A 20,148-nucleotide genomic window follows, 5' to 3' on the forward strand; every position below is an offset into this window, starting at 1 on the left:
TTGCTGAGCCAAGTGGAGATTAGTGTATTATTTCTCTATACCCTCCATCCTATTCACCACCAAGAAGCTAAAGAAATCCCATCAGAGAGGCGATGGTCCGGTGATAGATACATCAAACATCAAATGTATAAGGCACAAATGGAAGATCGAATAATCTACAGTGCCGCATGCTCCAAAAGATAAAAAAAGAGAAAAATAAAATCAAGAAAGGATAACCGACTATAAATCCCAACCGGCTATGTGCATGGAGTCGGACTAGAAAGGAAACCAGTCTCTATCAAGCCCTTTATTCGTTCTTCGATTGCTTCGGAATCGCTTCCTCTACATCCTCGTCTTCTTCTTTCTGCAGATTCCACAGTTTCTCCTGGGTGGTCGGGCTGATGGGGGCACTTTGGGGTGGTTGCGTTGCATCGCCACCACTCATTTGCCATTCCATCAATTTCGTAAACGCACCGTCGGGACGGGAGCTCAGTTCTTCGTATGAGCCTTGCTCGGCTACCTTTCCGTCCGGACTGAGCACGATGATCGTGTCGGATCGTTTGATCGTAGAAAGTCGGTGAGCGATGCTGATCGTGGTGTTGTTGCCGCGCAGGAGGGCAGCAAGAGCGCTGTTGACGAGCGTCTCGGACTCCGCGTCAAGTGCGGAGGTTGCTTCGTCGAGAATCAAAATATCAGGGTCCTTAATCAGGGCGCGAGCAATTGCAATCCGCTGCTTCTGTCCGCCAGAGAGCTGAGCGCCTCGAGCACCCACTTGAGTGTCAAGTCCATCGGGCTACACTCGTTAGCCAATTGATCAGGAAGGTATACCGGAGGCACTTACGAAATCACTGATGAACTGGCAGTTAGCCTTGCGAGCTGCCGCAATAATCTCCGACTTGGTCGCATGTGGACTGCCGTAGGAGATATTGTCGGCAATAGACCCAGAGAAAAGAACGGGCTCTTGCGAAACCACGCCGATCTTTCGTCGCAGGGACTTGGCGTTCATCTTACAGATATCCTTTCCGTCGATGAAAACCTTACCTTCGGTAGGGTTGTAGAACCGGAGCAAAATGGAAGCAATGGTCGATTTGCCACCTCCCGAAGGGCCGACGATGGCAACGTTCGTGCCCTGAGGAATCTCGAAGTCTAGATCTCTGAAGATGGGAACAGCCGGTCGGGTTGGGTAGCTGAAGGAAACATTCTCAAACCGAATAGGGCCCCGCGCCGACACGACCTTGGCGCCTTTGGTAGGAGAGATAGTGGGTTCGCGGTCTTGCAACTCGAACAGTCGACTCGCAGCACCGACGCCTTTCATCAACTCGGAGTAGAAGCTCGAAAGGCCGAACATGCTAGAGCCGGCATACGCAGTGTACATCAAGAAGGATGTCAGCTCTCCGATGCTGATGGCGCCGCTTCCAACCATTCCTCCTCCGACATAGAGGAGCGCTAGTATCGTCATGTTACCCATGAATCCGGTCTAGATATCCATGATTAGAAGGCTCGTTGCCAAATTCAAGGCAGGGAAACATACAGAACTGAAGAAGGTTGCACTGATCACAGATTCTTTCTTGCCCAGGTCAAAGATCTTGCGCACTTGAGTGTTGTAACGATTGACCTCGAGGACTTCCCCGGCGAAAGACTGACTCGTCTTCACATTGCCTAGGCGTTCTTCGGCGATCTTGGTCAAGTTTCCGAGGTTTCTCTGGATCTTGCGACTCAAGTTTCGGATCGCCCGGCCGTAAAAGAAAGCACCGAGACCAATGGGAGGAAGCAACAGAGCCAAGATACTGGACAGTTTGAGACTGACGTATGCCATCAAGCCAAAGCCCGCAGCGCCACTGACACCTGCGCGCAAACCGTCGGACAAGTTCTGCGTGATACTCTTACCCACGATGATGGTATCCGAGCTGAGGCGGGAGATCAAATCACCGACTCGGTTGGCGTCAAAGAACTCGGCGTCCTGGATGAACGTCTGCCGGAAGAGCTTCGAGCGAAGTCTAGCAACGATGCGTTCTCCGACAATGCGCAGGATGATGATTCGTCCATAGTTTGCTGCGGCGCCTAGGGTAAGGATACTGGCCAGAGCGCCGTAGAACATCGGGATGCTCAGTCCGAACAGCTCAGTGCCGCCGCCTTCGGTGGACTTTGTCGCCGCATCCATGATCTTTCCGATCGAAAATGGGATTGACATGGTGATGGATGAAGACACCAGCAGGAACAGAAACGCTAATCCAAGTTTCCTGGCCTCAGGCCGTGCGATGGACAGAAGACGCCATATCTCCGAGAAACCTGACTTCTTCCCCGAGGCCCCGTCTTTGGCGAGTTTCGCTCGGAGATTAACCTGAGCCGCTTGGGCTGCCCTTTCCGACAGCTCAAATCCTTTATCAGCTTCATCGTCTTCCTTGTCCTGGTTGGTTTTCTGGGTTGCTTGCGGAGCGTCCGTCGTTTGCGCGGTCGGCTTATTCTCTAGGGAGCGTGATGTCGAGGCAAAGGACCGCAATTTCTGTATTAATTGGGGCTGGAGCCTGGCATTGGCGTGATGGAAATCCGAGAAACCGGTAGGCTGACAAATGCCATTTGTATGACGATTGCGAAATGGGGTAGAGAAGCTGGAGAACGAGCGATTGAGAAGACCGCGAGCACTCAGCGAAGGCGCTGGTGCGTTGGCTCCAGGGTAGAGATCAGTCAAGACGCACGTCCTCGGCAGGACGAATGGTCTTGAAGCAACCCCTGGAGCCCAAGAGGTAAGCACCCTGACTCCGCGCATTGCGGAATTGAAGATGCGAAATCGGCCGGCTGTTCAGGATGTCACGGGGTGTAACACATTGCCATATCTTACTGAACTAAGAGGCGAGGGTATTCATGTCCGTGGACACCGGCAGCTTCTCGGGAAAATAGGAACGGGGTTGGCGGAGGCAAATTGACCGAAGCGAGAAGCGAATGAAGCTTGGGAAGACTTGGGATGCATTAGCCAAATCCGATAATCGCCGTCGGTTTCGGGCGGTGTTCTGCCGAGAGTCACCGCCTGCCGGGTGCTCCGCCGCATCGAAGGAGGTCCATAGCTTTCGATCGATGGTGGGAAGAGGCTGCCCTGGACTAGACTGACTTGCTTTTGATGGTGAGATCTGCACTGAATAATTCACTCCTCGCAACTCGCTCTGTACATACCTCTTTCTCTTCATCCACCGACTCCACGATTTGATCCTTCATTGATTGAACCCCACTTCTACTGCCCCTCTTACGAACCGCGACCTTTCTGTGTCCCAAGATGGTGCTCGATTACAGCAAATGGGACGCCTTGGAGCTGTCCGATGACTCCGATATTGAGGTTCATCCGAATGTCGACAAGCGCTCTTTCATTCAGGCCAAGCAGAACCAAATCCACCAGCAGCGTGTGCACCGCCGCTATGAAATCGATACGTTGAAGTACGAACGAGTCATCAACGATGGACTCCTCTCGCGCATTGACAAACTACTCGCAATCTTGCGGGAGCACGAAGGCTCCAGGACTCCTGAGGAATACGTGTTCCAGGTCCTTATGGAAAGTGCAGCAAACCCCGCCGAGGATTCGCCGCCCGAGGCACCGGAAGGCGTCCACACGCAGGTGAAGGAGCAGCCAAAGTACTCGCAGATGATGAGCTCTCTGGTGGATCAGGTCAAGCAGGAGATCGGCGATGTCAGCACGGAGGAACTGACCAAGGCATACATCAAAGGGGTGCAGGGACACAAGGACAAGGTGCAAGGGCTGCAGAAGGAACTTCTGGAAAGACTCGCGCAGCTCGAGAAAGAGGAAAGCAGCAAGATCACAAGTGACATGCTGCACACTGGATTCGACACCTCCCATGTGGCCAAGGCGGAGGCCGACAAGGGCAAGGCGGAGGCCGACAAGGGCAAGGCGGCTCAGTCGGAATCCGTTGAGCTTCTGAACCCGGCAGCGGGAAGCCAGGCGTCATCGCAGAAGACTGGCGGCGATGATGACGAGGAGGAGGACCCGGAGAACATGAAGGCTAGCGATTTGGCCAAGCGGTTCGCAAAGATCAGTCGTTCCGACTACCGATCCTTGCAGCAATTCATTGGCGAAAACCCGCAGATTGTCGCGGAGAAGGAGACCGACGGTTTACTGGTGGAGGCTTTCAACAGTCAAATGGCCGGAAAGGACGATTATGCCCGCTCGTGCGTTCACCAAGGACTGCTGCTGCAGTACTGTCGCTCCCTGGGCCGGGACGGAATTTCCCTGTTCTTCAAGCGGTACGCACCCCTGATAATCCCCCTCCATCATTAGTGGAGGCTAACAGAACCCCCACAGTATCACCACCAAGGACCACCAAGCGTCGACACTCTTCCAGAAAGATGTCACCGAAACCTATCACAGAATTAAGACCCGCGCCGCAGAGCTTGCGAAGGACAGTTCCGCCTCGAACGACCCTGCCGGTGTGGAGCAAATCCAGCTGCATGCCGTGGATCCCAACACGAAAATCACTATCAACATCCCTGCAGCAAACAGCACAGAACCGATCGAGATCGAAGCCCGCAAGGTCTTCGACTCCTTCTCCGAGGAGCTCCAGAAGGCTCTGGCCTCGGAGTCTCTGGATGAGGTCAACAAGGTGCTTGGAAAGATGAGCGTACCGGAAGCCGAGGATCTTATCGAGAAACTCGGGGATAGCGGCATGCTCAGTCTGGAAGAAGGCATCGTCGACGCTACCACGGAAGAGGGCAAGAAGAAGTTGGAGGAACTGGAGGCTGAGGGCAAGAGGGAGAAGAAAGAAGAAATCGGCGAGCCTGGCGGTGATGTTGCCGAGCTGGACTAAGTTCGCGGGTTGTTGTAAAGTGCATTTGGCTTGGTTTATGGCATGGCCCAAAACTTCTGTCATGAATTGCCCCAAATTCAGTCGTATCTAGGGGTCGTTATATACTTTGTATAATTTTGCATTTCTGAATAAGCGTTGTGAGCTACGATTCCGAATTCTCGTACAGACTGGACTGCAAGCAGTGACTTGAATATATTGACTAAGTGACTGATGATCAAAATGAACTGTATGCGTTATTTACCTACATAAATTAAGAGAGAAAGGGTTTAGAATAGAAAGACACAGGTGGCAGAATAGTAAGCTAGAACAAAAAGAAAATGGAGAAGAATCATGCGTAACAAAATACGGGCCAAGTCGAGAGGACATGTCAAGCAGCCGGAGGTAAATGGAAGAATAGGGGATGGATGGATAGCGGTAGGTAGTCATGGTAGAAGGCGCTGGAATGCAGTAACATCAAGGAAACGAGCAAGACTCTCATGAGGAGCGAAGACATTCCTTCCCCGTGCTCGGCCCATATCTTGAGGGGATGTTTTGTTGTGTATCGAACCGGTCTCGCGATCTAGACCCCACTGACACCGGGAGCCTTCTCGTCTTTCTTCAGATCGAGCAGCAGCTCGCGGAAACGTTCCTTGCCAGATCCACTGGCACCGCCCTTGGTTCCCTTTCCAGAAATGTCAACCAATTTCGCAATACGTTCCCAGCTGGTGCCGCCAGACGAGGTGTCTTCCCGGTTGGACAGGAATTGTTCGGCCTCGGCCTTCGTCTGTGCACGGAGCTTGTCGGTCTTGTTGTTGTAAGAGACGTAGAAGTCGTCGATGTCTTCTCTGGCTTTCTGGACGGTCGAGTTCTTCTTTTCCTCGGAGATTTCGGCGCGGCGGGTGATTTCCGCATCACGCTTCTCGCGCCATTCCCTATAGAAGGCTCAACGTTAGAGCGCGGCTTACTTCACATCGGACAAGGAATTGGCGCAGGGTATAGATGTTGCGTATCAGAGCGTTGGGTACATACCTGACGGGTTCAGGTTCCTCCTGAGGTTCTTGGTAGCTGGAGTAGCCGGTGGGTGGGAAGGGAGCGCCGGTTCCAGTGATGGTACCGCCCGGTGCAACTTGCTGTTCGAAAAGGGGGAATACATTAGTAAACAATTACCAGTATGGTTTGAGACAATCAGATATTACCTCATTCTGCGACTCCAGAGCAGGGAACGACGATTCGAACCCTGACATCTCCTCGTGAGCAGGGCTGCCCGACGGGGCATCCGCCGCACCGCCCAGTAGGTCGTCATCGTCGACATTCTCAGCGACGTGGTCCTGGGAGGTCGCGAACTGTTCGGCATCATCGCCTAGCATAGCCCTCTCACGGGCCAGGAAGTCATTCTCATCGGCGCCGCCGTTGGTGTCAACCACTTCGGTTTGACCTGCAGGCCGGTTAGTATCACGGAGAAGGTACACAGTGAATGCGGGTTGCTAACCCGCAGAGAAATCCTCCAACGAAGGGAAACGGTCGGCCATGGTGATTTGGTTCGGTAGTATTCGAGAAGAGGAGTGTCAGGGGGACGTCGCGAAGGAATTCGGTATCAATGGGATGAGAAAGGAGAACCAGACGGGAAAGTAAGGCTCCAGCTGGCGTCAAGATGAGGGTTGCCGGAGCGTTGAATGGGGGACACGCCGGGGCGGTGGATTTTGCCCGCCCGGGCGGTGAGCAAGCTTAAGACAAAGGTGCGACAAGTCCAGCTTCACTACTTGCCTCAACAAGCCACTGCGAGCTGGGAAGTCTGTCCACGGGCTTTGCTGATTCGATCTCGATTCGATAGATTGTTCATAAATTTATTCACTAGCTCTACACCCGAGGGGACTCATTGCCATCTCGTAAGCGATTGTCGCAACGGACCCCGGCTCGTGTTGGCTCTACTCCCAGGGCTACTTCTCTTAGAGGCTTCACTTTTCATTCACTCCGGAGAGAAGATCAACTCAATTGCGGCTCATCCGCCAAGATAAGATGGCCTACACCGATGATGCTGTGAAGGCAAAGCTCTCCGCGCTCAACGAGACGCAGGAGGGCATTGTCACCGTCGCGCAATGGGTCATGTTTCACAGGTAACTGAATTACTGTCTACCTACTCGAAGTCGAGGAAGGAAGCTAATGTCTGGTTGAACAAAAGGCGACACGCCGATAGAACCGCGCAGCTTTGGCTGCAGAAACTCCGTGATTCGCCTGCCCCGAAACGATTGAACTTGGTATACCTTGCCAACGGTACAGCCTGATCCGATATCCGGTATTGAATCGAAGTTGACAAAATATATAGAGGTTGCGCAACAGTCGAGAGCCCGACGGAAGGACGACTTCCTCATTGCCTTCTCCCCGGTTGGTAATATCCTCTGATGGGCAAAGGGAACACCCGGCTAATAGAACCAAGGTCATCGCCGAAGCCGTGGCCACCGCATACAAAGGTGCTTCCAACGACATCCAAACAAAGCTTCGACGGGTGGTAGAAGTGTGGAGGCAAAGATCGATCTTTGAACTACCTATTCAGGAAGCGGTAGAGTCCCGTGTGGACGGTATGTTTTTGTCGCCCTCGATGAAAGGATCGTGCTCATCATGCGATAGAAATCGACAAAACTCGCTCCACTGGCAAGAAACCGCTGCTGGGAGGCTCGCTGTTTGCAGCTCCATCTGGGTCATCCACCCCCGCGGAGCTTCAACCTCTTGCGCCTTTGCAAGTTGCCGTTTCGAAGCATACAGTGGCCTCCGGTGCCTCTGCTACAACCGCAAACGCAGAGTATGAAAAGCTGAATGACCCCAACACTCCCCTGCCGACGCCTCCGGTGTACGCTGCACGTCTCAGCCAATTGTTGAAGGCACTCGCGAACGCCGAGAGCTCGGTTTCCGAGGTCATCAAATCGCGAACCGCCCTCATCGACGGCCTCGAGAAACTTCTGGAGACCAACCGTTCGGCCCTGACGAAGGAGCAGTCCCTCGCTGCGCAATTCTCCGAGAGAAAGCTGGAAACCGAGAGAAAGAAAAGAGAGGTGGAAGATAGCATCATGAGAGGTCTGTCCGCTGAGAACTCGCCCGCTGCTACCCTCGGCGACTCCGGGCTTGGAGGCGAGGCCGTTCCTCGTCCGGAGGTTGAAGCTCTGACTCCACCGCCCGTCGAAGCTCTGACCCCCGTCGGGTCTCCCAAGGAGCAGCAGGAGCCAACTCTTCCGGGCACATCTCTCGATCCTCAAGCATCCGCAGGATTCACCTTGGGGGGCTTCACATACCCCCCAGCAGCGGCAGAGCCTTCTTTCCCTAGCGCCGACCTGCCCTCGGCTTATGCCGACCCCCAGGACCCCAACGGATTCTACGCCAAAAAGCGAAAAGTTGACCACAGCGAAGAGGATTACGCCAAATTTGCAAGCGGGGAGCTGGATGCCGATGTTGCTGAACTGTTGCAGCAGGAGGGTGGAGCGCCGCAGCAGTAGAGCAGCGGTTATTTATTGTCATTCATGGCGGGGTAGTTTGCCATGACTATGGGAGAGTGTCCTTGAATTGCCTTTTTATTTCTATCTCTGGTTCTACTTGTCATCCTCTTGCATGTATTTCGTTCTACCGGAGCGACATTGGTTTTTGATTTGCGTTGCAATATTCATCCTTCATTTCCTGCGCGGAGGCTGGTTCGTGCCGGGTTTCGTTATGATAATTGCTTGGAGATATCAAGTGCCATGTGGTCAGATTTCACATACTTTGCCTGTCTTGTCGGGACGCATATTCATTTAGGTATACCTACATCTCTAGCTTACGGAATCGTTGAATCCATAGTTCTCATTTAAAACCATGCAATCAAAAAGCCAAGCTACTCGGTCAGTCTCGAAAATCAGCTCTTGATTCCGCTAAATTGAAATACTGCAATCATGGTATCTGAAAAGGGTCAAAAATTATCGATATATGTCCGGGTCCCCCCACTTTCTCCGCACGGGGTGGCTCGACGACGGGCGCCTCTTGCGGCGGTACACGAGTTCGAAATTCCGAGGCACAACGTCGGCCGACTGCTCGTTGGACTGAGGAGGGGGCGAAGAGGGAGGAGCAGGCGCGGACTCTGGAGGGGGCGGCGAGTCGTTTTTCTTAGGCTTCACGAGCAGGAGGATGAACATGCCGGCGACGAGAATGATCAGTAAGAGGAGGATTTTGCGCTTGATGGTGCGTCGTTGGTAATTGCCGGCCTGAGGAGCGGGTGTTAGTTGAGATCTGCGCAATTGTCTAGTAACAGGGGATAAGGAGACGTACCACTTTAAGCTCCTTATCGGCGGCTTTGACTTCCGTGCCCATCTTTTCCACGTTGTAGTCTATTCGGTCGAGCATTGTGCCTTGGTCGATGACCATTGATTGGAGTTCGCGGAAGATGTCTGATAGCTCGATGATACCTTTGGCGATGTCGTTGATTTCTCGTTCCCGCTGCATGATGGCGGCGTCGTTCTCGCCGGTGAGTCGCTGCGACGTTTGCATGAGAGTCGATTGCGAGAAGGACTTGTCCGCGTCGGACTCCATCAATGAGGGGTCCGTGTAAGGGTTCTGTGGCGTGGGCGCGCGGTCGAATGGCGAAGGTACGCCCTCGAGTCCTCGGAGCTCTATAACGAAGACATCCAAGTTAGCACGCGACCAGCGTAAGGTGGCGGGGAAGGGTCCTCACTCTTCAAATAGGTACTCTGCTTCTTCCTGAACCGCGCACTCGCATCCTGCACCCTCGACGCCAGCGAGATCTGGATGTTCTTCGCCATGGTCTCGTCGCCATTGGTGACGCCACCCTGCTGCTTTGCGTCGCGTACCATCGTCTCGATCTTCTGGACGGCCTTCTGGCAATCGTGGAACGCCCGCGTGATGTCCTGCGTGAACCGCTCGATGACAGCCTCTTCTTGCTTGCGCGCCTCCTCGTCCCCGAATCCCGGCAGGAGGTGTTTCTGGTGCAGCTTGTCGAGGTGGGCGGACTTCTGCGCAATGTCCGCCAGCAACTCCGTCACCTCGTCCTGCACGTCGACCCAGCGCGGAGGCAGTACGTCCATTTCAATCACGGCGTCGCCATCGTCGTCAAATCCCCCCGAGTCCCCGATCAGCCTCCTGCTTTCCTCCGCGTGCGACGGCGTGTCGGAGAAGCCATTGGTCGAGCCGATGTACCGTGGCTTCTTGGCTGGGTGGTGCGTGAACGATTGCCGGTAGGAGATGTACCTGGGGGGCAGGGCGATCGGTTAACTTCTAGCAACCTCACAACGTGGGGAGAAGAGCGATTGGAACAGGGACACCCACAAATTAGTGCGGTCTCGCCACATGATGGAAAGACAGTAAATAAGCAAGCGGTGCTAAAAGCCGGGGTGATCTTGACGGTTGTCCTTTTTAGGCTGTCTGGATCATTTCGGGGGGCAGGATGCGAGTCGAGAACGGTCGGGAGCCAAGCGGAAGGGGTTCAGGGAATGGCGAGACGAGCATCAACAGCATACGGAGTCGACGGAGGTTCGATCGGCATATAGAAAGCCGTTGGCGATAGTGATCGTATGCCCTCGACCTGGCTAGACTCCGTATGTCTTCCGCATGATCTCCGACCACGGCCCACGTGAAGGGCACACGGCGCTAGTCCGGCCTGGGACAAGCGCTGCCAGATAGGCTGGGCGTACCGGTATCGTAATCTGGCCAGGCTCCCCACGGGATTTCTACGGGCCCCTGGTCTGTATCGTCGTAATAAAACAGTCCCCGTTTCCGATCCGTCCTTCTCCATTTCTCATCTCAATTCTCCAGTCTTGTTTCTACTCCGTAGGCGACGTCTATCTGGTGTGTCACCATCGGCTACGACCTCCTGTCGCACGGGAAGGTCCCTCGACCTGGTCTGCATGTCATGTGGGAGATGAAGGCCTCGAACTATTGTATACTTCGACGGAGCACAGCGTGCCTGGGTGCCAGCCGGTTGCCCTGATGCAACATGCACAGCCGGGCTCAGCTGGGAAGACCAAGCTGCCACTTCCTGCAAGATGGTGTCAAGATGGCGTAGAGACCAAATCTACTGGCTCGTGAGCGTTGCCGCCGTTCTTCACTCCTTAGTTTTCAGCCTTAGATGGCTATACTGCGCTACCGAATACTTCTGCCTTCGCTAGTCGTTCAATCTACAGCTTATTGCCGGGGATCCACGACGCGTCATCCAGAATTAGAAGCACGCAGCAGACTTGTCGACACTAGTGGCGGTAGTCAGGATAGTTGGAAGACGAGAAGCGAGGGTCGACCTGGGATTTCCGAAGAGTACAGCGGAGAGTCCTCCGCGGAACTTGTCCCTAGAAGCTGCGCAGTAGAGCAGGCGTAATAATCCGGCGCAGCTGAAAGCGGGTCACGTTTCAGGCATCCGCGTCTGCCTGAGGAACGATGATTGCCGGTCGTCAGTTACACTAATTTGGGTCGGCTTCCCCTTAAACAACACTCGCTCTTCCCTTCTCCTCCCCCACTAACTTAAACCCATCGGCTTCTGACTTGCACTGATTCCTGCTCTTCCCCAATCCTATCCGTTGCCCTTTCCCTCTCGCTCGTCTTCGCACATTCATCATGGTATGCAGCTCCCCTCCCCCTTTTTCCTGTTATTGTGCCCAGGCGCGTGGGAAAATCCCCCCCGCCTTGCGGGGCATTGGTCTAGCCGACATTCTGAGCTGAATTGCTGACATCGCATTTGCCCAGGCCGACTCTTTGACTGAAGAACAGGTCTCCGAATACAAGGAGGCCTTCTCTCTGTTCGTAAGTGATTCATCTGCCTGAATTAATGATGGAAAGGGGGAAAAATGCTGGCATGCTCTTTTTTCCCGTCATCAGCCTTATGGGAAACTCTAAGCTCACATGAGATTTTGCGTCTGAACAGGACAAGGATGGTGATGGTTAGTGCCACTCGGTCTCCCTTTCTATTTATCAGCCTCACGCGACCGGTTATCTCCCGTCGACTTGGAATTTTTTGATTCTTTGATACTCGCCGATCGATTCACAACATGTCGCTAATTCTGACTTCCCGCTGCAGGCCAGATCACCACCAAGGAGTTGGGCACTGTTATGCGCTCGCTGGGCCAGAACCCCTCCGAGTCCGAGTTGCAGGACATGATCAACGAGGTTGACGCCGACAACAATGGCACCATTGATTTCCCCGGTATGCGATGACGGACACACCGAATTCCAGAACGGGAAATGGCCTGAAACCAGCTGCTAATTCTCCCCCGCAGAGTTCCTGACGATGATGGCCCGAAAGATGAAGGATACCGATTCTGAGGAGGAAATCCGGGAAGCTTTCAAGGTCTTCGATCGCGACAACAACGGGTTCATCTCGGCCGCGGAGCTGCGCCACGTCATGACTTCCATCGGCGAGAAGCTCACCGACGACGAGGTCGACGAGATGATCCGTGAGGCGGACCAGGATGGCGACGGCCGGATCGACTGTAAGTTGCGCATCTGGGTTGTTTTGAACCGAAACTAATTATCTCTAGACAACGAGTTCGTCCAGCTGATGATGCAAAAATAAACGTATTTCCTTTTGTCCTGTTCGTGCATTGATAAGTGAAAGGGGGAGAGGTGGGGGCCAAGAAATTTATTCCATCACATCCCATCTCATGCTTTTGCCGTTGTCTGTAGTCCTGGTCTTTGACTGCAGAATACCCTGCGGCTGTTCTGGCTATGCGTAGCCTCGTGGGAGGTGCACCTTGGTCTGCCCCGGGGAAGAGTAGAGTCGGATCTTAGATTGTGAGCCGAGTGGGTTAAGAAGATGTCCAGGTGTCAGTTAGAAACCAGACCAATTCTTGACCAGCCCGAGCTCTTTCTTGTGCCACCATTTCCTTCCGATTTCTTTGATCCTTGTCCATATTGCTTCACTTGCGTTACCCTGTCTTTAGCCCGTCCAATGATTACTCGTAGCTTTGGCTGCACTGACGAATGAGGCTGTGATGTTTTTATTATCTGATGGCTTTCTATCTCAACATCCATATCTTGCTCTCCAGTAAACAAACACCTAGCAACGATACTAGTAGCAGATAAAATCATCGGTTGAACCGGAATATCTCCATAAACTGCCTGGCCACATCCACCCCAGCCTCCGGATCCGGGTCCTCATCCTTCTCCCCCAGACTCTCTCCCGATCGGTCCTGCTTCTGCTTCAACTTCCTCAACATCCCCTTCACCTCCTTCCCGACATCCGGCAGCATCATCGCCTCCCTCGCCCCTTCAACCCCCAGCTTCCCCCAGAACTCCCGAATCAGCGCCGTCGTCGCGGCATACTCAGCATCAATATCCGCCTCCTCGACGCTCTCCGCGAAGAGCAGCCCAACCGCAGAGTCGTCATCCTCCTCCTCGCCACCACCCACTTTCCCAGACCCAGCCAAAGAACCCACCCTCTGCATCTGCATCGCAATAGACCTCACCAGCGACGGCCCCCGCCACTCAATCTCGACCACGGTCCCACGCACCCTCCCCGTCGGCTGCGTCTGACGCACGTCGCCCACGCGCACCCGGAAATCACCCACGTCGTAGACCGCGCCGCCCGGCACCGCCACGCTATGTCGATGGCACCACAGCGGCTGCGCGGCGTACATGAAGTGCTGGAACAGCGTGCCGCTGGACGGTAGCGGCACGGTCGTCATGATCATCGACCCTGCTCCTGCCGCTGCTCCTGTGGGCGTGGCCTGGGCATTGGGAGCCGACGTATAGATGAACCCGTGATTCGGGTGATACGACAGCGACAGGAACTGCATGTACCGCGGGACCGGGGGCGCTCTGGAGGCGGCGGCGGGCACGCACGAGGGCGTGTCGCGCATCAGCTTGTGCTCGAGGGCCCAGCGGCCGACGGGCACGGGGTCGTCTGCTAACGAGGTGTGCAGACGGTCGGTGATGGTTGCGAGGGCGGTGGAGGCGTTGGGGTTGGAGGGGATGAAGAAGACGCTGGGGGGGTTAGTCTGTATATTACTGGGGATGGGAGGGGAGGGAGGGGGAGTACCCAGTGATAGACATGGTGGGTGGTGTCTTGGCGAGTAGTAGAAGGTGAGATGGGTATTTGGATGTGGTGCTGGTGGGTTTGTCTTTGGTTCAAGTATTAGATGGTCGGGGGATATCAAATCAAATTGAGTTGACGGCTGAAGGAAAGATAGCTTGGTTGAACGATATGGGTATCTTGAGCCAAGCAGATGCGATATGCAAGAAGAGTAGGGCTATACTCCGCAGTTCGTCTGGAGCAGCCAGTAATGTCCAGACAATGGAATCAATAGATCTACATGGCTGTTAGTACATATTCATCATGTAGACACAAAGAAAAAGCTGAAACACTTGGGTGGAAAGATGAATGAATACCTTCGACAGAGCCTGTAACGACCAGACACGATCCGTTGTGAGTATTGCAGACGCTGAATGACTCTTGACTGTGACTGTTCCTGTTCTACTGGTCTGAAGCTTCACTTTCCGGGATTCATCGAGGCCGAAGTCCGTGCCTGAGGCTGTCGCTGCCTGAGGCCGCTACACAAACGCAGCAAACGCGCCAAGAGGCTAAGCACTGGACCAAATCCTTCCTCGACGCCTCTTCATTTCTGGCCTCATCCTTGCCCGGTCTGGCCGATCGATCTGGACTCCTCCGTACACTCACGGCACACCCTCTGTATTCCGTACCACTGTCTTATTATGGATTCCACATTCTTTCCATGCTACGTGATACATCATAATCCCCTCGTCCGGCCCCTGTCTCTGTTGTGATTCAGGTGTACCCTGCAATCGCCAAGACGCGGGACGAATTCAAGGCTGAGACCAAACCAGGGGGCGGCTTGAGCCTGTCAACAACGGTTAAGAATAGCAAAAAACAAGGCCACTGACCAGTCGGACTAATCTTTCATCGCTCACTGCTCAGATCCCTCCCCCCCAAAAAAGGACCCTAAGACCGTCAGGGTCTCAGGGACCACATGCTTACGCAATGGCCCGCCCCAGTCCATGTCATTTGCGCGGCGGATGCACTCCTTACTCACTCTGGCAGTACACTCAGCCACGCTAGGAATCCCAGGAGCTTGTGCGTTGTCTATCATTGCCTAGAACGCGCAAGTGATGGCCAGACCTTCACATACAAAATACCTAACCCATGCTCACTTGCCAATCAATGCGACGGAAAACAAGGGTCGAGGAGACCGGTGATCACTGGGGCCATTTCACTGGGCGGCTCTGGCCGCAGGATTTCGAGGTTGTGGTGGTGTATTATTCGCAATGATGTCTCGAAGCCACTCCCCGGTTGCGTCCCTCGTTTGTTGTCTTTCTTTCTTTCTTCTGCTGCCCCCTTGATGTGAAGGGTTGTTGGAGCCATCCGACTCTTTCGCTTAATCTGATCCCATCTGTCTGCGCGGCTTCAGGTGTTGATATGACCTTCTGTCGTTGCAATTGAAATATGACCTGCGCTCCTTAGATCTCATTCTTTATCGTTAGATTGTTGCTCAGGGCTGTAAGGTAGCTCTATCCTCTCTTTATTGTCGCAATTACCTTAACGGAACTTTGGATTTATTCCTTTTCTACCTGTCTATCATGATCATAAGCCGACGGAGCTACGCGCTCCCGACATTCATTCTCATCGCTCTGATTTATGTACTTTTCTCAAGTCTGCCGCAGCGCGAGCAGTCCATCCATTCTCACAACCCCCCTCAATACCCGCCAAAATCGCTGAAAGAAGATGGCCGCATCCACTGGACGAAACAACCCGAGAAATGGCCGGTTTCAGAGTACACGCCTCTCCCGACGGGAGCTCCGTCGCCCATCCCGCAGATCCAGTATGACTTCCCCAAAGAGTCGTGGTTTGGCCGCTGGAAGCGAGTGAAGCGGCAGGATGCCGTGAAGGAAGCATTCAAACACGCGTGGAAAGGATACCGGGAGCGCGCATGGCTGCGAGACGAGGTGTCGCCGCTCAGCGGTGATTCCAGAGAGTCGTTCGCCGGATGGGGCGCTACCTTGGTGGATTCTCTCGATTCGCTGGTCATACTGGGCTTGGAGCGCGAATTCGAGGAAGCGCTGGAGGCTGTGAGCCATATCGACTTCACCACTACCCATGCCGTTCAGATTAACGTGTTCGAGACGAATATTCGCTACCTGGGAGGGTTCTTGGGTGCCTATGACTTGACGAATGGCAGTCACCCGATTCTGCTGAACAAGGCGATCGAGGTTGCGGACATGCTGTACGGCTCGTTTGATACTCGCTATAGAATTCCGCAATCGCGGTGGGAATGGACCAGGTAAGTTCGACTTATCAGTACAATGTTAGGTTATTAACTGGATGGTATAGATCCGCCGAGGGCATGGGCATCCATCCCAGTCGTAATACCATCACCGCGGAAATAGGCTCGCTGAACTTGGAGTTCACGCGGTTGTCGCAATTGACAGGCGATTCAAAGTACTACGACGCCGCCCAGAGACTGACAGATCTTCTCGAGGAGACCCAGTCATCTACCAAACTGCCCGGTTTGTGGCCCATTACGTTCAATGGCGAGGACATGATATTTTCCGACAACCGATTCAGCGTCGGCGCCATGGCGGATTCCACCTACGAATATCTTCCTAAAGAGCACATGCTGCTGGGTGCCCAGACCAACCAGTATCGCAAGATGTACAACACGGCCATGAACAAGATCAAAGATCGATTGCTCTTCCGCGGGATGACTGAGGATGGCAGGGACATCCTCTTCCCCGGGAACATCTTCACGACGTTCTCGCACGGCCGCGAGAAAATCGAGCCCCAGGTCGAGCACCTCAAATGCTACCTTGGAGGCACAGTGGGCATCGGAGCCAAAGTGTTCGATCGCCCGGAGGATTTGGACACTGCGCGCAAGCTGACCGACGGATGTATCTGGGGCTACGACGTTATGCCCACGGGGATCATGCCGGAAATCATGTACGTCAGTCCTTGCAAGGACATGAACAACTGCCAGTGGGATCGCAAGCAATGGTACCGGGATCTGCGCTTTCGACTGGCCAAGGGCTCGGAAGCGGAAGACACCGTCGCCGAGGCCAAGTCTTTGATTCAAAGCCATGGTCTGCAGCCGGGCATCTATGCAATCCCGGATGCGGGCTATCAGCTGCGGTACGTATATGCCTTTCCGCACAGATATACATATAAAGAGATGCTGACTTTTCCAGACCCGAGGCCATCGAATCCGTCTTCATCATGTACCGGATCACCGGCGACAAGAGCTTCCAGGACGCCGCGTGGCGCATGTTCCGGAGCATCGACAAGATGACGCGCGCCACGTACGGACATGCGGCGATCGACGACGTGCGCGATCCGCAGGCGAAGCAGATGGATTACATGGAGAGTTTCTGGCTGGCCGAGACGCTGAAGTATTTCTATCTGATCTTCTCGGAGCCGAGCGTGGTCAGCCTGGACGAATACGTACTGTATGTTCTGCCTATGCCTGTCTACCTATGGATGCTAACGATGATAGGAACACCGAGGCTCATCCATTCAAGCGCCCGACTCCGTGATCTCTCTCTCTCTCTGTCAATTCTATTTCAGGCGCATGGTGTTCAGGGCTGGTTGCATCGGTTTGCAGTACATATCATATTACAATGAACCACCAATGAAGATACAATCACAACTTTATATATAATCCATGCCTGATCCTAACCCTACGGCCTCGGATCTAAATACCGATCCCAATACTCCATGTCCGGCAACACGCCGTCATCCTCCGATCGACTATTCTTCTTGAACTCGACCGAATATTGCACATCCTTGCGAATCACCATCTTCCCATCGCCATCATGGCCCTGCGTCTCGTCTGTAAGCTCAATCCCCTCCTCTGTGCCACTCCTCCCGACTCTCGAAAACCACCGTATCAGTCCTCCTTCGCCGGGTAGCCCCCGACTCGCATATCCCGAAGATAGGCCCTTTCCTTTCCCCCCTTCTTCCTGTTCCTCTCCCTCCCTCTCATCTCTCTTCCCCTGCCCATTCTCATTCTCAATCTCATTCCCATTCCCATTGTCATGACCATGACCATGACCCCCCTGCCCAGCCCTCTCCCCATCCTCCCCTCCTCTCCGCTTCCACCGACCATAACCATACCGATGAGAACGACACCCACTCGACCCGCCACTCTGACTCGGACCCTGACTATGACTATGACTATGACTCTGACTCTCGAGATTCCCATCCCCCGCGGTCCCGTAATTCGTACTCACGGCCGCCATGAACGGCCTCAGACAAAACACGCTGCACGCGACCAGCGAGTAGTCTAGTTCCACCTGCGCCCAGATCACAGGCGGCACGGAGGCGAGGGTCGCGTCGCCCGAGTGTAGGTTCTGGGTCAGGGTTATGAGGTGGAGCGTGCAGGGGAGGATTAATCTATTTATTTGTGGTTTTAGATTTGGTTTGGATTGGATTGGATGGGGTGGGGTGGGGATCTGGGGATTTGGGAATAACAGCCCTAGGGGGAATAAAGGGTAGAGAAGGGAAAGGAAGGGAAAGTAGACTTACGGCAATCGAAACAGAAACGCACAGCCGATCGCCATCTTGCGTTTTAGGGGCATGAAGAGACCCGAGAGGAGGGTCACTGCGAGGCTGAAGAGAAGGAGCTCGGTGAGGATGTCGATGGTGATGATGAATTGCCAGCGGGGGAGCTGTCATACAGAACATTAGTCAATCGACATGAGCTTTCTAGTTCTGGTTCTCTTTCTGAAATATCTCACAGCAGAAAGACGACTTGAATGAAGGACAAGACCAACTCACCAAATCCACACACTGCGCGCCGGTCCCCTTCCACGGCCGATTCAGCTCGCAATTGACCGCGATCACAAGCACAGCCGTCACGACCCACGCGGTGCACAGCGCCAGCGTGGCCCATGCGAACCGGGCCTGGCGCTTCTGCGGCGTCAGACGCAGATGGATTCCCACGACGCAGGCCTTGCAGATGTAGATGGCGACGAGGTAGAGGATGTCGGAGGTGGTGATCAGCTTTCGTCACTCCGTTAGTACGGACGATCCGAGCTTGATCCTCCGCAGTATTGTATTGAATATACCCAGGAGGCAGGAGAGGGGACGTACAATCTGCGCGGTATCAACATCCCTATCAGATAGCAGGTCGATGGCGGTGCCGAAGCCCTTGTCGACAGCGACGAAGAGGAGGGTTGACTGGATGATTGTGACGATCTATTCCGTGGCTATTGGTTAGTTCATGGATGATACCAAACTCTCCGCAGTCTACGCAATATCCCTCGACGCTTGTAGTTGCAGATAGAGATGAACCCACCGTAGCACCCAACAGCACCGCATCGTCCACCGCGAAGGGCGGATTCAGCGCCACCCGCACATACACGCGGATCAGGAACGACACCAGCGCGATGACCAGCCCAAAGGCCGTGGCGATGATCACCCAGGCGCCGTGGTGAGCGTCGTCGACGACCTGGAAGGGCGCAGAGTAGCCCGAGGGAATGGCGACGTCGGAGCTCATGTCTGAGTCTGACTGAACAAGGAGGTCATGCGCAGGTGTCAAGACGCAGACGCAAATGCGAAGGATGTCTGGGTTGTTCTATTGGGTGTGCATGGTGGGAGTTTCGAGTTGCTTTCTTTTTTCTTTTTCTTTCTCGTTTTCTTTTTCTCTTTGTGATTCTGAGGTGGGATTGCCCGGATTCGATGGATTACTGGGTTTGTGTGAGGTGAGCTAACCAGCTCTAAGGGATCGATAGAGATAAACGAAACCCTCGTAGATGAGAGAAGAAACGCAAGACATTGCATGTCCATGAGACGGGTCTGCCGTTTGAATCCCAATGTCCCTCTGTCACCCATTCACCGACCTGGCCTCCCCAAAACATAACCACTATATCCACGTCCTCAGAGCAGCGCCTCAAACGGTCACACAAGCTCGAGTCTGCGCAACCCGCACGAGAAAAAAACACACGACACCCCCTACCGCTATTGGACGACTGCAGCGCAAAAACGCAGATCCCTCGTGATCTCATTTTGGATCTGCGCTGTCATGAATCGGCCGCGTGGTGGCCAATCACCCACGGGCTGGTGTGGCCGTGTTACACACAGCTGAGCAGTGAGATTTTCTTTTTCCGTCGGGGTTTGCTCTGTTTTAGGGATGTGATGGCTGACATGGGTTATTTGTTAGGTCTCATTTTCGAAAGAGGAGAGTAGGGGTATAAAGAAGGGAGATATAGTTATGGCCATGCGGGAGCGATCCAGTTGGGCCCAGGCTTTGGTTCAGGAAGCCGCCGGACGCCGAATGAGGATGAAACGATGACAAGAAGCAATTAAGGTTTCTCTGGCTGGCACGGAGAATTAGGCAGCAGATGCAGGGATGATGGGTTGGAGGGATGGGATGAGATCCTCCTGTCATTACCGTCTGCTCTCCTCTTGCACCTC

At 54.0% G+C, this 20,148-nt stretch overlaps 10 protein-coding genes across 10 annotated transcripts; 5 read left to right on the plus strand and 5 right to left on the minus strand.

The window, feature by feature from the left end:
* Positions 1 to 14: 14 nt before the first annotated feature.
* mdr2 (ATP-binding cassette permease mdr2) lies at positions 15 to 2,926 on the minus strand. Its single transcript, XM_024851975.1, has 3 exons — positions 1,511 to 2,926; positions 821 to 1,456; positions 15 to 772 (listed from the first exon to the last, which is right to left on the minus strand). Exons 1-3 carry the CDS (start codon positions 2,744 to 2,746, stop codon positions 287 to 289), a joined length of 2,358 nt encoding a protein of 785 aa, XP_024710134.1. The 5' UTR covers positions 2,747 to 2,926; the 3' UTR covers positions 15 to 286.
* Positions 2,927 to 3,070: 144 nt separating this feature from the next.
* On the plus strand, positions 3,071 to 4,963 carry P170DRAFT_398623 (Hsp90 co-chaperone CDC37). Its single transcript, XM_024846233.1, has 2 exons — positions 3,071 to 4,227; positions 4,286 to 4,963. Exons 1-2 carry the CDS (start codon positions 3,248 to 3,250, stop codon positions 4,785 to 4,787), a joined length of 1,482 nt encoding a protein of 493 aa, XP_024710135.1. The 5' UTR covers positions 3,071 to 3,247; the 3' UTR covers positions 4,788 to 4,963.
* A 13-nt stretch (positions 4,964 to 4,976) lies between these two features.
* On the minus strand, positions 4,977 to 6,423 carry P170DRAFT_460858 (clathrin light chain CLC1). Its single transcript, XM_024851976.1, has 4 exons — positions 6,256 to 6,423; positions 5,963 to 6,201; positions 5,796 to 5,896; positions 4,977 to 5,698 (listed from the first exon to the last, which is right to left on the minus strand). The coding sequence occupies exons 1-4, from the start codon at positions 6,293 to 6,295 to the stop codon at positions 5,347 to 5,349; spliced, it is 732 nt and encodes a 243-aa protein (XP_024710136.1). The 5' UTR covers positions 6,296 to 6,423; the 3' UTR covers positions 4,977 to 5,346.
* A 119-nt stretch (positions 6,424 to 6,542) lies between these two features.
* On the plus strand, positions 6,543 to 8,579 carry P170DRAFT_374244 (CTD-interacting domain-containing protein). Its single transcript, XM_024845282.1, has 5 exons — positions 6,543 to 6,880; positions 6,946 to 7,037; positions 7,090 to 7,148; positions 7,201 to 7,342; positions 7,392 to 8,579. Exons 1-5 carry the CDS (start codon positions 6,783 to 6,785, stop codon positions 8,249 to 8,251), a joined length of 1,251 nt encoding a protein of 416 aa, XP_024710137.1. The 5' UTR covers positions 6,543 to 6,782; the 3' UTR covers positions 8,252 to 8,579.
* P170DRAFT_398631 (t-SNARE syntaxin TLG2) lies at positions 8,411 to 10,321 on the minus strand. Its single transcript, XM_024846234.1, has 4 exons — positions 10,068 to 10,321; positions 9,457 to 9,989; positions 9,054 to 9,394; positions 8,411 to 8,989 (listed from the first exon to the last, which is right to left on the minus strand). The coding sequence occupies exons 1-4, from the start codon at positions 10,088 to 10,090 to the stop codon at positions 8,705 to 8,707; spliced, it is 1,182 nt and encodes a 393-aa protein (XP_024710138.1). The 5' UTR covers positions 10,091 to 10,321; the 3' UTR covers positions 8,411 to 8,704.
* A 934-nt stretch (positions 10,322 to 11,255) lies between these two features.
* Positions 11,256 to 12,730, plus strand: P170DRAFT_432411 (calmodulin). The gene is made up of 6 exons (XM_024848256.1): positions 11,256 to 11,348; positions 11,475 to 11,531; positions 11,653 to 11,668; positions 11,806 to 11,931; positions 12,005 to 12,217; positions 12,266 to 12,730. Exons 1-6 carry the CDS (start codon positions 11,346 to 11,348, stop codon positions 12,298 to 12,300), a joined length of 450 nt encoding a protein of 149 aa, XP_024710139.1. The 5' UTR covers positions 11,256 to 11,345; the 3' UTR covers positions 12,301 to 12,730.
* Positions 12,731 to 12,811: 81 nt separating this feature from the next.
* P170DRAFT_505518 (uncharacterized protein) lies at positions 12,812 to 14,195 on the minus strand (the record flags this gene model as incomplete). The annotated part of the gene is made up of 3 exons (XM_024854295.1): positions 14,115 to 14,195; positions 13,765 to 14,034; positions 12,812 to 13,709 (listed from the first exon to the last, which is right to left on the minus strand). Exons 2-3 carry the CDS (start codon positions 13,776 to 13,778, stop codon positions 12,812 to 12,814), a joined length of 912 nt encoding a protein of 303 aa, XP_024710140.1. The 5' UTR covers positions 13,779 to 14,034; positions 14,115 to 14,195.
* A 417-nt stretch (positions 14,196 to 14,612) lies between these two features.
* Positions 14,613 to 15,204, plus strand: P170DRAFT_25921 (uncharacterized protein). The gene has a single exon (XM_024843066.1). The coding sequence runs from the start codon at positions 14,714 to 14,716 to the stop codon at positions 15,086 to 15,088; it is 375 nt and encodes a 124-aa protein (XP_024710141.1). The 5' UTR covers positions 14,613 to 14,713; the 3' UTR covers positions 15,089 to 15,204.
* A 116-nt stretch (positions 15,205 to 15,320) lies between these two features.
* On the plus strand, positions 15,321 to 17,267 carry P170DRAFT_344240 (glycoside hydrolase family 47 protein; the record flags this gene model as incomplete). Its single annotated transcript, XM_024843448.1, has 4 exons — positions 15,321 to 16,021; positions 16,072 to 16,866; positions 16,923 to 17,180; positions 17,228 to 17,267. 4 exons carry the CDS (start codon positions 15,321 to 15,323, stop codon positions 17,265 to 17,267), a joined length of 1,794 nt encoding a protein of 597 aa, XP_024710142.1.
* A 144-nt stretch (positions 17,268 to 17,411) lies between these two features.
* P170DRAFT_442837 (uncharacterized protein) lies at positions 17,412 to 19,231 on the minus strand (the record flags this gene model as incomplete). Its single annotated transcript, XM_024850487.1, has 6 exons — positions 17,412 to 17,686; positions 17,897 to 18,126; positions 18,259 to 18,401; positions 18,511 to 18,735; positions 18,826 to 18,930; positions 19,031 to 19,231. 6 exons carry the CDS (start codon positions 19,229 to 19,231, stop codon positions 17,412 to 17,414), a joined length of 1,179 nt encoding a protein of 392 aa, XP_024710143.1.
* Positions 19,232 to 20,148: the final 917 nt, after the last annotated feature.

The sequence above is a fragment of the Aspergillus steynii genome, assembly GCF_002849105.1.
Source record: "Aspergillus steynii IBT 23096 chromosome Unknown P170scaffold_1, whole genome shotgun sequence".
Lineage (NCBI taxonomy): Eukaryota > Fungi > Ascomycota > Eurotiomycetes > Eurotiales > Aspergillaceae > Aspergillus > Aspergillus steynii.

Bases quoted from the DNA above. Each gene is read 5' to 3' on its own strand.
- P170DRAFT_398631 (XM_024846234.1), bottom strand. From the start codon at position 10,090: ATGTGGCGAGACCGCACTAATTT. The intron at 9,395-9,456 runs GTGAGGACCCTT...TCTTCGTTATAG, and splicing joins GCAGAGTACCTATTTGAAGA to AGCTCCGAGGACTCGAGGGC. The intron at 8,990-9,053 runs GTACGTCTCCTT...CCCGCTCCTCAG, and splicing joins CCGATAAGGAGCTTAAAGTG to GCCGGCAATTACCAACGACG.
- P170DRAFT_374244 (XM_024845282.1), top strand. From the start codon at position 6,783: ATGGCCTACACCGATGATGCTGTGAAGGCAAAGCTCTCCGCGCTCAAC. The intron at 6,881-6,945 runs GTAACTGAATTA...GTTGAACAAAAG, and splicing joins CAATGGGTCATGTTTCACAG to GCGACACGCCGATAGAACCG. The intron at 7,038-7,089 runs GTACAGCCTGAT...CAAAATATATAG, and splicing joins CTTGGTATACCTTGCCAACG to AGGTTGCGCAACAGTCGAGA.
- P170DRAFT_398623 (XM_024846233.1), top strand. From the start codon at position 3,248: ATGGTGCTCGATTACAGCAAATGGGACGCCTTGGAGCTGTCCGATGAC. The intron at 4,228-4,285 runs GTACGCACCCCT...GAACCCCCACAG, and splicing joins ATTTCCCTGTTCTTCAAGCG to TATCACCACCAAGGACCACC.
- P170DRAFT_25921 (XM_024843066.1), top strand. From the start codon at position 14,714: ATGCTTACGCAATGGCCCGCCCCAGTCCATGTCATTTGCGCGGCGGAT.
- mdr2 (XM_024851975.1), bottom strand. From the start codon at position 2,746: ATGCGCGGAGTCAGGGTGCTTACCTCTTGGGCTCCAGGGGTTGCTTCA. The intron at 1,457-1,510 runs GTATGTTTCCCT...ATGGATATCTAG, and splicing joins GTGCAACCTTCTTCAGTTCT to ACCGGATTCATGGGTAACAT. The intron at 773-820 runs GTAAGTGCCTCC...TAACGAGTGTAG, and splicing joins GCCAGTTCATCAGTGATTTC to CCCGATGGACTTGACACTCA.
- P170DRAFT_432411 (XM_024848256.1), top strand. The intron at 11,932-12,004 runs GTATGCGATGAC...TCTCCCCCGCAG, and splicing joins TGGCACCATTGATTTCCCCG to AGTTCCTGACGATGATGGCC. The intron at 12,218-12,265 runs GTAAGTTGCGCA...AATTATCTCTAG, and splicing joins TGGCGACGGCCGGATCGACT to ACAACGAGTTCGTCCAGCTG.
- P170DRAFT_460858 (XM_024851976.1), bottom strand. From the start codon at position 6,295: ATGGCCGACCGTTTCCCTTCGTTGGAGGATTTCTCTGCGG. The intron at 6,202-6,255 runs GTTAGCAACCCG...ACCGGCCTGCAG, and splicing joins GTTGGAGGATTTCTCTGCGG to GTCAAACCGAAGTGGTTGAC. The intron at 5,699-5,795 runs GTATGTACCCAA...AGCCTTCTATAG, and splicing joins GAGGAACCTGAACCCGTCAG to GGAATGGCGCGAGAAGCGTG.